Genomic DNA, 14,939 nt, shown 5'->3' with positions numbered 1-14,939 from the left:
TGCAGTGTACAGATTAAGCCGAAGCAATATATAGGAACGATATGAAAGATAAAAGTGGTTAGAGGATGTGGAATATCATGCATATATAGTGGGGAAGGCGAAGTTTAAAATTGACAAAACCGTACAAATGGCGAGAACTTACTTGTACACGGCAGGGCATGGTTTCAGATAAATTGCAAAAAGTAAAGGGTGGATGAACTGCCTTGGCTATGACAAAGTGATACAAAAGAGGAGTGAATAAGATATGTTAGATGTTGAACGCAATAAAGACAAACAATAGCCAAACAATTTGTGAGATCAGCACATAATTCATTAGTTTACGACGGCGCGTCTCCTCCGTTTGTAGGCGAGCATTGAGGCGTTTCATCTGGGTCTCGTACTCGGAGATGCGATTCAAGAGTCCAAGGATTATCTCTTTAGACCTGCGGCACATAGGGGGATCCACCCATTGGAACGTGCTGCAGTACTGACCCTGATTAGAAAGACTTGAACGTGAGGCACATATACAGAGGAATTACATTATAGATGGGCACCAATGCAGAAATCCTGTATTAACGTTGATTATAGCATTAACGGCACGTCAAGTCATCACTGTATGCGAATGAGTAATTTCGTAATGAAAGAACATACCTCGTCACCAGGGCAACCGCGAAACCAGCGTCCTGGATTCAGTATAGTCCATGATGTGCGTAACATAACATCCCTACCAGAACGGCAAAAACGATCAACAGGTTCATTTGACGAGTAAGACCAGTTCCCACTGTAGGTCCCACCTTCGGTGTGGCTACTACCGAATTCGTTGTTCGAACGAGGACTATCCATCATCGATGGCCTACATAGGAACAGTTGAGGGATGAAGCGTCATGCATTAGGAACCAACTGCTAAGCTAAACCTCCTAAATGTGTAATATGTAATGACAAGTAATATGTTTAACAAAAGCAACGTGAATGACTGTGGAACAGTAGCCGTGTTGTTCAACGACACAGTACGATGAAAGTGGAATAGCGCAGCTCACAAATAGCAGGGCGAGTAGCTGGTGTATGACAAATGTTTGACATGGAGCGAAGCTGTTAAGTACAAACGAAATAAAGCTGCGAATGACTAGGATATTGGGCGTTCTGTGAAGTAGTCAGTCAGGGATGACAAAATTCACTCAAGAATTCTGAAATCCAAACTACGGACTTCAATGTGGGGAAACAATAATATGAATAAAGAGCTGCAATTACCTCGTCAGATATGTTCGGCAAAGGTTGGGAAGCTACGGAAGCGCCTGTCTGGGAAGGGAGAATACGGATGTTAGGAAACCCTAAAACTCGACATAATGTTCGGCTAAAGATTACAAGTGGTGCACATATCGTGTTCATGAATGAGGGAAAGATTTTGATAACGCATAACTCACCGAGATTAGGGCGATTGAAATCGTCGACTCCAGTGATGGGGATTAACGAAGGCAGGTGACGGTCTTACGATGTTGGAGCAGAAATTGGGGATAGGGGAGGAACGCAGAAGACGAATGTGGGCGAAGGGGGATTAGGGGGAAACCTGAGGCCATTAATTTCGTAAAGTAGTGCGGGCAAATATGTAAAAGTAAAACAATGGTGAGCAAGTAATACATGGTAGTAAACGGGATTGCAAGGAGACAACACGCTTTTCATCCCAGCAAGTAAACGGATTGCAATCCATCCCATACGCCACAATCCAACATCCAATCCAAAGTTAATCCCGCGGGGTGACAAATGGTGCAAAAAAGTAAACAAGGCCTAAATGTCTTCTCTAGGATATGACTATCCCATACCCTTGAACTGGATGAGCACGTAGATTGACCTGCAACACAATGTTTGGTTTACTAAGATGGTCACCAACTAAAATCCTCCAAAGCTCAAGCCATGTTGGGATTATAAGGTAATTGGGGTTGCAGAACTCGATTTCAGGATATTAAATGCATACCTTACAAACGGAAACAACCCTTATTTATAAAGGTAAATTATATTGGACTGTACGGACCAGGTATCAGTTTCAGAGTCCTTAGATGGACAAAGCATTAACAGTTAGGTACTACGTACGTTGTCATGTCAAACAGAGAAAAACACGATGATTTTCATCCTATTTCATATTTTTTCACATTTTTAAGGACAAATAAGTTTTTTAAGGGTTTTTTTAACCAAATAATCCCGACACATATCCTTGAATAGAACATTTTTATGTGTATATATGTATGTAGTCAATAAAATAAAGAGTTGCGCAAAATAATGTTTTCTTCCTAAGATGGAAAGAACAATATCCAAAAGGACTATGCATGGTGCAAGAGAATGCAACTTACATTTAGGTCCTAACTAGCCAGTTCGAATGCCATATTCGTGGCCGCATTTTAACTACTCCACGGAATAAAATTTAAATGATAGGGATTATGTTTAAAACCCTTACATAAGTCGACAGTATATTGTATTTCATTTGATTTTGCACATAGTTCTTTGGTGTTTAATTAGCTAATTCAATTAATTTGAGGTGAATAGTTATTTATTTAAGCGTAAAATTATATGAATATGAATGTTGACGTGGAGACATTTCTTCATGGTTTTCGACATGGCCATAATTAATAGTCGTATATAGAAATCATAATGCATATACAATAATTTTAGTGATTATTAATATTTTCAAATTTATTTAAACGTTCATTACATGTAGAGAATTACGAAGAACGTGGGGAGATTATGTCTTTGGAACTCCTTAAACATGGGATTATTATCAATTCAAATTCTACATGAATCACAAATGATTGACTACATATACCTAGGCCAGAAGTTTATATGGCTCGTCAAGAATTAACGTTATATATATTCTAATGAATTGCGAACAAATGAATAAATATATATATATATATATAAATTTTTTAGTTATGGATAATTGTATGTTGCAGGGCGTATCTAGGGCTGAACTTTTCTCCTTTTTGTTTAAAGTAAAGGAGGAATATGGAGGCTGACTTCTGTGCCTCCATCTTTGAATGAAAGAGACTTTTTTGTTTAATTCTCACGTTTTTTTTTTAAAAAAATCTTTTTATGAAATTATTTATTATATTTATTTTGTTTATATATACTGCGCAAAGTTTTAATTAATCGTAAGGATTATTTCCTAATATAGAGCTTAATAAATATGAGAGAAAAGACATATGCGCACGAGCTACAAACGACTCCATATTAAAAGAATTTGAAATTCATTACTATTTAACAAAGTCCGGTTCAAATTTAGAGTAGTTGACGAATTTGAAATTTAGGAATATGAAATCCCCGACTTCAAATCCGTTAATTCAAATGTAGCTTGGAGTTATTATTCCTCTACTATATGATATTCTTCAAATAAACATTAAACATTAAATTCTCTTAATAACAAAAAACAGTTTTTTTTTTTTTTTTTAAAGTGACCCTATAACTTGAGACCTTATATGCTGTAATAATTTTGACATTACAACCACCCCCCACCCACCACCCCCCCCAAAAAAAAATTTCAACCCAAAAAGGAGAAAGGAGAAACCAAAATGACTTCTGATTATGTTTCAACATTTAAAAGCAGAAAAGGATCGTGGGGGGGGTGGCATGTAATTAGACAACAATTTTTTGTTAGTTAATTTAATTCAGTTAAGATATATAGATTATTATAATTTATTTTAATAATAATAAATTAAACAAGATCCTCCACTACCTACCATTAATCAATACTAATACAATCTATTATAATTATGTGCCTATTCACCAAATTAATAAATACTTGGAACAAAATGAAAGGTGGATGCATTTAAGTAATGGTGGGGCATAGCTTTTAAGTACACAGAATGACAATAATCATGGGGAGCTTTGGTAAAAAGGTTGGCTGAATTCAGAGGTAGGTGTAAAAAATGAGAGGGGCAACATATGTATAATTAGTGCAGTGAGAAGTGGCGCATGGGAATCCCAACAGCCAAATCCCATTCAAAACCAATACATGGGGCGGGTCGGGCTTCTTACTACCTATGAACGTACGTACACAGACAGACAGAGAGATGAGAGAGCAGCCACATGATGGAAAGAAAAACAGTGAGGGTAAGGGTAAGGGTAAACTAAAATAGAAAGGGTCAGAATTCACAACTGGGGGCGGCTAATTGAAGCCGATGAGGGTTATGGAGACAATGGCCTCTTCGTGATTCTTTGAGTCACCTTGGTTTCTGCAGCTCCTACCGCTATATCCCCTTCTTTTTTTTTTTTGTCCCCATTTCTATACGTATAATTCAGTATATTACGTTCTCCGTGTACGTATATTACTGTTAATGTCACTACATGTGTGTTCTAATAATTTAACAGATATATAACACGAATTACATATACAAGAAAATACTTTTGATCATCAGCACATTAATTTGAGTACGATTGATTACAATTTTTCACTGAATGAAAGATCGTATTTGTGACATGGGATTTTGTTCTTAGATTGGATTGTACGGGTATATTTGCTGTATTCGCAAATAGTAATAGTTTCATTATGATATAGATATCTGTCAAACGCGTTTTAATTTAAAGCACAATATTTATATAATGTTGACAGGTAAATATGACGCATAAAATCAAGAAATTAATTAGGTGCATGTATATGTATGGAAGCAAATGTTGATGTCCTTCGGCAGGACAAAAATTTTGTCAAATTGTGAAAGTGAATGATATCCATAGAAAAAAGGAAACTTCACAGTCGTTTCTTTCTGTCAACATGATTGAAACCATTTAGTATCCTCTCTCCTTACATTTTCCGATGTGACCACCCTCATTTTTAATTATTTTTATTTATTTATTTATTCTGATTCACAATTGGCTTTTTGGTGGAAATAAATTTAAAAAAAAAAAAAAAGAAAAGAAAGGAAAAGAAATGGATGGGAGATATTTGCAGTTATATATCTGGGTTTTTGTCCCTTTCTTCACTTTAAACAAGAAAGAAAAGCACACAAGAACCACAACTTGCATGAGCTTCTGTGGCAGTAAGCCTTCGGCTTCAATCTTCCTTATGTTCATTGCCTATCTCTTTCCTCTCCTCACGTGCCAACAATTTCATTACTTTGTGTTTTTTTTTCCCTCTAATTAAACTCATAATTATTGTAATTAAGGTCAAGGATTAATTTAGTTCTGATCAATATAGAGCCACAATACATGTCAGTTGGTGATTTTTTTTTTCAGATTGTATTTGGATGGAATGATTTAAAATTGAAAAAATAATTCAGGGGAATCGAAAAATTTAAATTGACACCCGGTCAATTAAATTTAAAATTATTGAATTATTAAAAAATTTATTATTAGGGATTTACAATTTCTATATTTAAATTTATCAATTCAATTTTTAACACAATATCAATGAATTTGAAATTACTACGATAAATTAGGATTTCAATTATTCTTATATACAACATTGTATATACTCATGATTAATAAAATATTATAAGTTTATACATGTAATATATAGCACAATTTATAAATAAAAGTGCACAAAAACACCACATCAAATTCACAACTATAATATGATATTTTCTCCCTACTACACATCTTCAAGCTCTATATTCTACATATATCTTCTTACAATACTCAATTTCGTATAAACTAAAAAAAAAAAAAAGGTAATGTTTGGTTCTCAAACTTTACTGAGAATAACACCAAAAAAAAAAAATAAAATATGCTAAATTCTTACTTAATTTTATACATGTCCTCTTTCTTTATAATTTACTCCACTTCCTAAAATTCAAAAAACCAAACAGAACATACCTAGGGTGATATTCCAAAGTGATTCTCTTCGCAAGAAACCCTAAAAAGTTATAGCCAATCATGATATACATATATTCCATCAAAGATTCAACCACCGATTTTATTCTACCAACCAAAGAACGTATGCACATACATATGTTCTTGTTTGGATGAGTACTTAGGAATCAATAGTCACATGCAAAACCCCATTTTTCCAAAGAATTTCAACCTACCTCTCATTGCTTTCAGATTCACAAATCAGCCAATCAATCAGTCGGTAAAATTGAGATTTTATGACTAAAAATCGTAGATTCGTATACAACCAGTGTGTGAGCTGCTATTGATCTACTTTGATAATAATTATTGATGTACGATAATATCAGTTATTAATTTGTTAAATACATATTTGGTATCAATAATTATCGTATACATTGATGATTGATTTTATTACATAATTGTATTCGAATCCTTGAAAAAGAAATAGAAAAGTAAAAAGAAGTTGAAGAAACATATGAAGAAGAAAAGTTGGAAAGCAATGGACTGAAATGTTGCAGTTGGAATCATTGACCAGATACTCTAAAAAAGTTGATCAGACTCTATTAGCTAATGCAAATGGCTTTTACTTCCCACTGCAGACATTAATATATGTAAGAATCATTGAACCCACAAAAGGTGGAGAATTGTATGATCATGCTCTATATATTATCCTTCATTTAATTAAATTAATGGTGCTATTTGTATTTGACCATTATAGTTTTAAGGGGTTGTACAAGATTTTATTTTATTAAAATTTAATTCGACCATACGAGACACGAAAAAAGGAGTATTGACAGATTTATTTTATCATTATTAATTTGTATTTTATGGTCGGTTTCTGTATATTCGCCAACATAAAATTAATGTTTAAAAAGAAATAATAACAATAATAAGAATAATAATAATAATCCGTGAGTGTATACCTTCTCATTTTTTTACATTTCTTCTGACGTAGAAGAGAAAGACAATGCAAATTTTTATACTTAGATACGGTATACGGTGATGAATACAAGAAAAGGACAGCACAAGTATAAAGAATAGATGTTTTTGGTGTTTAACTGGGCTTAAAAATGTGGGGCTACATAATTTAAATTCATTAAGGTCCTTTCGTTGGGTTTGTGGGTCAGTAAATGGGCTACATCAGTACACTCTGTAGCCCATATTAGTAAGAGGTATGTAAAAGGCCAGAGATGTAGGCCCAGTCAATGGGCTGATCAGGCTAACTGACTCAGTCCAAAAGGGCATTACGAGATCCCTTAGCCCACAGAGACTGTCATATATAATTTAAAGAGTTCGCTTAGAGGTTTACCTTAATTATAAATATTTATTTATTATTAAAAAATTATAAATAAATTCTTGAAATTTCAAATATTTGAATATATATTGCACTCTTACATTGAGGTATTAAAATAGAGTATTTGTAATTTAAGGAGAGCATTTATGATTTAGTGAACAATGAGTGGATATTTATACTTATAAATAACTTTAGGGATGGTCATAGTAATTTATCAATTATAATGTAAGTGTATTATCATTTAAAAAAATCTAAATTGAAGTAAGTAATATTCATGTATTTTCTTTTCTTGATTTGAACATGGTAATTTGAATAAAAAACAAAGTAGGAGATAAGGATGTGAAAGTGAATGATGGTTGGGCATCTAGAAATAATTGGACAGGTGGTGGAAATAATGTCCGTAGACTAATTGGCCATAAATTGACGAGGTCATCTCAGTCGCAGTTATTACACGTTCCAAGTCAAGCGGGGTGGCAGCTTTCGTCTCAAATCAACCCAACCTACTTTTTCAACCGCCCATTTACTACTCTTGGAATTCTTTTATCTAAATCAATTTTCGTTCAATCTTACATTACACTTTATATATAATTATTTCTAATTTGATCAGACTTGATTATTATTATTATTATTATTGAATTCAGATATGTATCCAAGTGAACACTCATTCAATGATTCAAATATATGAATATACGTAATCAGTTGATTCAAGAATTAATAATTCACGTAAGTTTGTATATGGAAATTTTGTTATCCAAGTTTTGAATTGAGAGGATCCAAAAATCCAATAAGCTTCAAGACCACAATGTTTGTTGCCGTGGGATACTCTAAAATTCAGGGATATATAATATTCATGCATGCATTAGATCTTTCAAGAAACTGTTATATTAGAATCTTGTACTAACCAAAAATACTACTGCCATATATGGTGGGATGATTAAACTATATATCAAAAATTTTAATTCACATCGAGTTTGGTTGAACCATAAAAATAAGTGCAATATATTTATAATGTAATTAGTACATAATTTTAAAAAATGATCAATCATATAATAAATGTATAATTTAAAAAAATGACTCTTGCGTCCTACTTGGGATGAAAATAGAACAAAAAAGTCTTTTTGGTTTTAATTGGAGAATAGGAACAGGGCGCGGGCGGGGTCCAGTGCAATAACTTTTCTAATTGTTATATATAGACGCTGCTTTCTTCAGTACCTTAAAACCACTTCATTAGTCACAGTGAAACTCAGTAGTTCCAAAGTAGACAAAACAAAAAGAAGAAGAGAAGAATGGATAATCATATGGGAGTTATTACTACCAAAGTGCTGCAATTGTTATTGCCACTTCTTTCAGTACTGTGTATGTTATCATATGCGTCTGTGTCGGCTTCACGACTCGGGGACGCGGTGGAAGTGTGGTGCATAGAGAGGGAAAGAGAAGCTCTTCTAGAGTTCAAACAAGGCCTTATCGATGAAGGTGGCCTTCTCTCATCATGGGGAGATGCAGACAACCAAAAAGAATGCTGCGAATGGCATGGTGTCGTGTGCAGCGAAACCACTCGTCATGTAATTGGTTTGAACCTACCATTTGCGGAATTGCATGGCAACCTTAGTCGGGCCCTGCTCGAGTTGCAACAGTTGAATCATTTGGACCTGAGCTACAACGATTTTGATGGGAAAGAGATCCCGGGGTTCATTGCTTCTTTCCCGGAATTGCAACATTTGTATCTTGCTTATTGTGGGTTTTCTGGGATTATTCCTCATCAGCTGGGGAATATGACCAACCTGAGAACACTTGATCTATCATGGAATAGGCTTGAAGGTGGAATCCCAATATCTTTGGCAAATTTAAGTAGCCTGCACTACTTGAACTTGTCACACAATCAAATTACAGGATTCATGCCAGAGCTGAGAGGACTTATTTCACTCAGAGAATTACATCTCAGTCACAATTTATTACGAGGAGTTGTCTCTGAAGCTCACTTCTCCAACCTCCACAGCTTGAAACTCCTGCATTTGTCCTATAATTCACTTGTCTTTAACTTGAGTACAACCACAAATAATTGGGTTCCTCTTTTCAACTAGATGTCATGGATGTAGCATCTTGCTACTTGGGACCTCATTTCCCGGAATGGGTTCAAACTCAGAGTAACATATCACATCTTGGTCTCTCTGGTGCCGGTATATCAGGTCAAGTGCCGGAGTGGTTGTGGGATTTTTCTCCTAGACTTCAATACTTGAATGTTTCTCATAACCAGATAAGTGGCAAGGTTCCAGATTTGTCATCAAAGTTGTCGCATTTTCCCATAATAGATATTAGTTTCAATAATTTTTCAGGGTTATTACCACTATTTCACCCCACTTCTGCAATATTACAGCTATCAAGAAACATGCTCCGAGGATCAATTTCATCAATTTGCAGCATCAACTATACTAATCTGACGTTGCTTGACCTCTCATATAACCAGTTCTCAGGCCCGCTTCCCAGTTGTTGGACAAGCATGTCAAGATTGTCCATTCTGAACCTGGCGAACAATCATCTTTCTGGTGAAATTCCACAGAGTTTAGGCCAATCCAACTGCTTGTTCCTATCTCTGCAGTTACAAAGCAATAATTTGATGGGAGAGTTGCCATCCAGTTTGAGGAATTGCAAACATTTGACAATGCTTGATGTTGGAGGAAACCAACTAACAGGAAATATTCCAGCATGGATAGGAGCAAACCTTGGGATGTTGAAGCTTCTTAGTCTACGAGACAATGAGTTTTACGGAACGATCCCTCCCCAAATATGTCATCTCACCCAAATCCAAATCTTTGACCTTTCTAGGAACAACATATCAGGAAGAATTCCCCAATGCTTCAACAATTTTACCTTTCTGGTTCAACAGGACATATCTACTCCAAACATGATTCCTCAAACTGAATTTATAGTAATACATTGTGAGAATGCATTTGTTTATTGGAAAGGACAGGAGAAAGAGTACAACAAAACTCTACGATTACTTAAACTCATTGATCTTTCCAGCAACAGACTTGTGGGGAATATTCCTAAACAATTTTCCATGTTGAGGGGATTAATATCCTTGAACCTGTCAAGAAATCACTTGACAGGAAACATAGACTCTGAAATCGGGCAGATGAATGTGTTAGAATCTCTGGACCTCTCCAGAAACCAGTTATCGGGTGAGATTCCCGTTGGCTTGGCTGAATTGAGTTTTCTGTCGGTTTTGGACTTATCGTTCAACAATTTGTCAGGCAACATTCCATCAGGTACTCAGCTGCAAGGATTTAACGCATCGGTGTATGCTGGAAATGATGGACTTTGCGGGCCTCCTCTAGCCGCATGCCTTCCTCTTGATGGCCCTTCCTCGGCCACTGGCATCAAATTTGATACCGATTTTTACATTTCTACGGTACTTGGCTTTGTTGTTGGTTTCTGGGGATTCATTGTCAGTTTGGTACTAAACAACTCATGGAGAAAAACTTATTTTGACTTCTGGAACAAAATCTGGGACTGGACAACCTCGACCACAAATGCAAGAAGATTAAGATGTGAAGGTTTTATAATTAAGTGGCAGAGGTAGTAAGTTTATATTTGTATCATCATCCTTGGTTGTATATCTTACTTTAATTTTAAATTTCATATATATCAGAATTATCTGAACCTGTAGTTGGATATGCATTGTAAAATGTGTTTGCTTTTCATCTTCATATATATTCCTTTACCTTTTTTCCTAACTACTCCAAACACGCGATCAAGAATTAAAGTAGTACTGCTCTCTTTTTTAAGTCAGAATTAGTGACGATAAATCAAGTATTAATGGAGTAATAATTTTTTTATTTTGATTGAAATTTAAAATTCTAGTTGGTAAGTTGTGTATTTTTTTATTTGAGCAATGGGGAAGGGAAAGTGAGACTAGATTCGCTAAGATTTTTCTTGCGTTTTTATTATTGTTGCATAACTTAAATGCAAGTACTGGATAACAGATTTATTGCCAATTGGCTCTATCTTTAAGTCCTTAAAATTTTCCGAGCAACAACTTATTGTTTCATTTTAAAGTAATTCAAAAATTCAGTTGAAACGTTCAAATCAATTCTTAATTTTCTCAATTATTTTCTGCTAAAAAGATAATAATAAATATTCATTGAGAAAGATATCTAATCAATGGGATTTTCAATTAACTTCTATTCATTCTAAAATGGTTATTTGAATTAATTTTTCGGGTGATTCTTGACTAAGTATTCAGACCAACTTATATTCAGAATATCATCATATGTATATAATAAACCATAGTGTAATAAACTATGTGACCTGGTCGTCGCCGAATAACTCATATTTCAAATTTTTTGCTCGGAAATTCAAAGACGACTTTTAGCTAAGTAAGACGGGAATGTTTTACTATTCTTGAAATACATACACAGCCTGTTTTCTTATCATTAGTCCTTCTTAGAGAGAGAGAGAGAGAGAGATGTTGTTGCTGATTCTTTTCTGTACCGGATACGGTGTTGTCTCGGGTTCGCAAGTTGGGGAAGTAAGGTGCATAGAGAGGGAAAGACAAGCCCTTCTCAACTTCAAACAAGGCCTTATAGATCGTAACGACGATCTCTCCTCATGGGGAGGTCAAGAACACAACTGTTGCACATGGAAAGGTGTGTCGTGCAACGGTTAGACTTCCCATGTGATCGGTCTGCAACTTCCCGGCTATCAATTGCAAGGTAACATTAGTAGTGCCCTGCTTGGTTTGAGCACGAGTCTTGTCCGTGTAGACCTGTCTGATAATCAATTAGATGGTCTCATCACAGATGCATTTGGAAGTTTCATTTTTCTTGAGTATCTTGATCTGTCGGGGAATCGGCTTGAGGGTGGAATTCCAGAATCATTCTCGGATTTAAGTCGTTTGTACTTCTTGGACTTGTCGCACAATCAACTTATAGGATTAGTGCCAGAACTGAGAGGGCTTATTTCACTGAGGGAATTACACCTCAGTCAGAATAAGCTAACAGGAATACTAGGTGCAAGTTTTGGGCAACTTCCCAAGCTTGAAATTTTGGATCTTTCTTACAATTTCTTACAGGGCACTGTCTCTGAATCCCACTTCTTGAATCTGCGCAACTTGAAAGTGCTGGATTTATCCTTCAATTCACTTGTCTTTAATGTGACAACAATCACAGCTTGGGTTCCTCCTTTTCAACTAAATGTTCTAAAGCTAGCATCTTGCTACTTGGGACCTCATTTTCCAAAATGGGTTCAAACTCAAAGTAATATATCACAGCTTGATCTCTCTTCGACTGGGATATCAGGTCAAGTGCCCAAATGGTTGTGGGATTTGTCTCCTAGACTAGAATACCTAAATCTTTCTTATAACCAATTCAGTGGTAGAGTTCCAGATTTGTTAGTGTCATCCAAGCTCTCAGCTTATCCTGTAATAATAGATATCAGTTACAATAACTTTTCAGGTTTTTTACCATTATTTCACCGGGAATCTGCAGTATTACAGCTTTCTAATAACATGTTCCAGGGATCACTTTCTTCGATTTGCAGCATCGACTATGGAGGGGGTTTGCTTGACCTCTCATATAACCAGTTATCAGGCCCGCTTCCCAACTGTTCGAGCATGGAAAAAATAGCCGTTCTAAATCTGGAAAACAATCAGATTTATGGTGAAATTCCGCGCACTTTAGGCCAATCTGAATGCTGGTTCCAAATACTATTGTTGCGAAACAATAATTTGTCCAGAGAGTTGCCTTCCAATTTGAAAAACTGTTACATATTGGCAGTTCTTGATGTTGGCGGAAACCAACTAACAGGAAATATACCGGCATACCTAGGAACAAATCTACCAGACTTGCAGGTTCTTAGTCTCCGACGCAATGAATTTTTTGGAATGATTCCTCCAGAAGTATGTTATCTTACCAGGATCCAAGTCTTGGACCTGTCTGGAAATAACATATCAGGAAGAATTCCCAGATGCTTCAACAATTTTACTTCTTTGGTTCAATCTAAGTTACCTAACAGCACAACAATTGATACGTTTCGTGCGTATCCTCTCCATCAGTATAGTTCTGATGTGTTGAGTGCACTTGTTTATTGGAGAGGTAAGGAGGAAGAGTACAGCAATACTCTAGGATTCCTTAAACTCATTGATCTTTCCGACAACAGATTAGTAGGGAATATTCCTAAAGAGTTCTCCTTGTTGAGAGGATTAATATCCTTAAACCTGTCGAGAAATCACTTGTCAGGAAAGATAGATTCTGGGATCGGCCAAATGGAGATGTTGGAATCTCTAGATCTTTCAAGAAACCATATATCTGGTGAGATTCCCATAGGCATGGCTGACTTGAATTATCTAGCGGTTTTAGATTTGTCAAACAACAATTTATCAGGCAGTATTCCGTCAGGCACTCAACTACAGGGATTCAATGCATCGGTATATGCTGAAAACAATGGACTTCACAAGCAATTGATGATCATGTAGGGAAAGAAGACAACAAATTTGACAAGGGTTATTACATTTCTGTGGTGCTTGGATTTGTTGTTGGGTTCTTGGGAGTCGTTGTCATTTTGGTACTTAACAAGTCATGGAGAATGGCTTATTTTGGCTTTTGGAACAACATCTGGGATTTGGTCTACGTGACAATTACCACCGTATATAAGAGAAGATTTAAGTAGACGATTAAGCTTTATAAGTATGTTTGTATTCATATCAGAATCTCCATTTATATTAGATTGCAAACTATTTTAAATTTTACTTATAATAAAATTAATTACTAAATTATGAGTTATCTTATAAATATTTATAAATAATGTGAGTAGAAAATAACGAAATAATAAAATATTATTATCAAGCATATTCAAACGTAAAATATCAAGTAATTAATATAGTTTAAATAAAAATAATTGTAAATTATCCAAAATTTTCTTTTAGTATATTTATTACTTATTATCTAAGGGTAAAATAATCATTATATAAAAAATATTAATAAAAAAATAAATAAAAAATATCAATCGAGTACAAGAATAATAATTTTTAAGCCCTTGGTTTCGATGATCCTTATTGGGTCTTATGAAAATTTTATTGGGCCTGTAAACGTGCGCTGCTGCTGGAGAAGATAAAGTCGTCTCAGAATTTCCAGTTAAGATCGTGGCTCACTTAGCTGCATTACTAATTTATAGAGGTGCACACGGTGCGATTTTAATTTTTTTAAGATTATTTTTAAATTTTATTATTATTAATAATTTTATAAAATATTTTTTTAAATTGTTACTTTTAAAACCAAAATCAAAAAGTATGGTTTGTGCGAATTCGGGCAATTTTGAGGTCTTAATACTTATAACAAAAGTAAGATGTTGAAATTTGTATATAATAATCAAGAAAGACGAACATTATGCACCGTAAATCACCAACACTCTTCACAACTTTAAATAGATTAAAGTATAACAAAATATATAGCAATCCAACAAGGAAATACTTAATCCAACATAAGTCAATGGATGGTTATGGGCATATTAAATATATTATTAAGAAAGCATATCAAATTTAATTCCATTCTTAATCAATATTTGATAATTAGTACTATGTAATACTCTAAACCTTGCAATTGAGAATCTGTAAGGAATAGGCATCGACCTGACTTTCTTCATCGTATGAATGTCATCTTACATAAGCACAACTTAACTATTAGTGTATAGTACAAAGAACGTTATCCAATTGTGACACTTATTACTATTTAATGTTAGCAAAAGGTAAAGAAATAAAATATCATAAAAAAATATATGTAATCATTCATACAAATTCAAACCTAATGAAGATTCATTTCAAATTAGTCGTATGTGTCCGTTGAGGTTGAATAAGACTTGTTCC

At 34.7% G+C, this 14,939-nt stretch overlaps 2 protein-coding genes across 2 annotated transcripts; both read left to right on the top strand.

The window, feature by feature from the left end:
- Window positions 1-8,289: 8,289 nt before the first annotated feature.
- On the top strand, window positions 8,290-10,741 carry LOC105177711 (receptor-like protein EIX1). Its single transcript, XM_020691284.2, is given in 2 exon segments — window positions 8,290-9,148; window positions 9,151-10,741. Coding segments are annotated over 2 exon segments (2,292 nt in total). The 5' UTR covers window positions 8,290-8,367; the 3' UTR covers window positions 10,662-10,741.
- An 805-nt stretch (window positions 10,742-11,546) lies between these two features.
- On the top strand, window positions 11,547-13,838 carry LOC110011621 (receptor-like protein EIX1). Its single transcript, XM_088877505.1, has 2 exons — window positions 11,547-11,609; window positions 11,748-13,838. Exons 1-2 carry the CDS (start codon window positions 11,547-11,549, stop codon window positions 13,551-13,553), a joined length of 1,869 nt encoding a protein of 622 aa, XP_088733631.1. The 3' UTR covers window positions 13,554-13,838.
- Window positions 13,839-14,939: the final 1,101 nt, after the last annotated feature.

Source organism: Sesamum indicum, linkage group LG2, assembly GCF_026168435.1.
Source record: "Sesamum indicum cultivar Baizhima isolate 11 linkage group LG2, ASM2616843v1, whole genome shotgun sequence".
NCBI lineage: Eukaryota > Viridiplantae > Streptophyta > Magnoliopsida > Lamiales > Pedaliaceae > Sesamum > Sesamum indicum.
The sequence above is the reverse complement of the archived record's forward strand: the minus strand, read 5'-3'. Positions and strand labels throughout refer to the sequence as shown.

What these genes read in the sequence shown, in the direction of transcription:
- LOC110011621 (XM_088877505.1), top strand. Translation starts at nt 11,547, where the DNA reads ATGTTGTTGCTGATTCTTTTCTGTACCGGATACGGTGTTGTCTCGGGT. An exon ending in CGGGTTCGCAAGTTGGGGAA is followed by an intron (nt 11,610 to 11,747) that starts GTAAGGTGCATA and finishes TGCAACGGTTAG; the next exon opens with ACTTCCCATGTGATCGGTCT.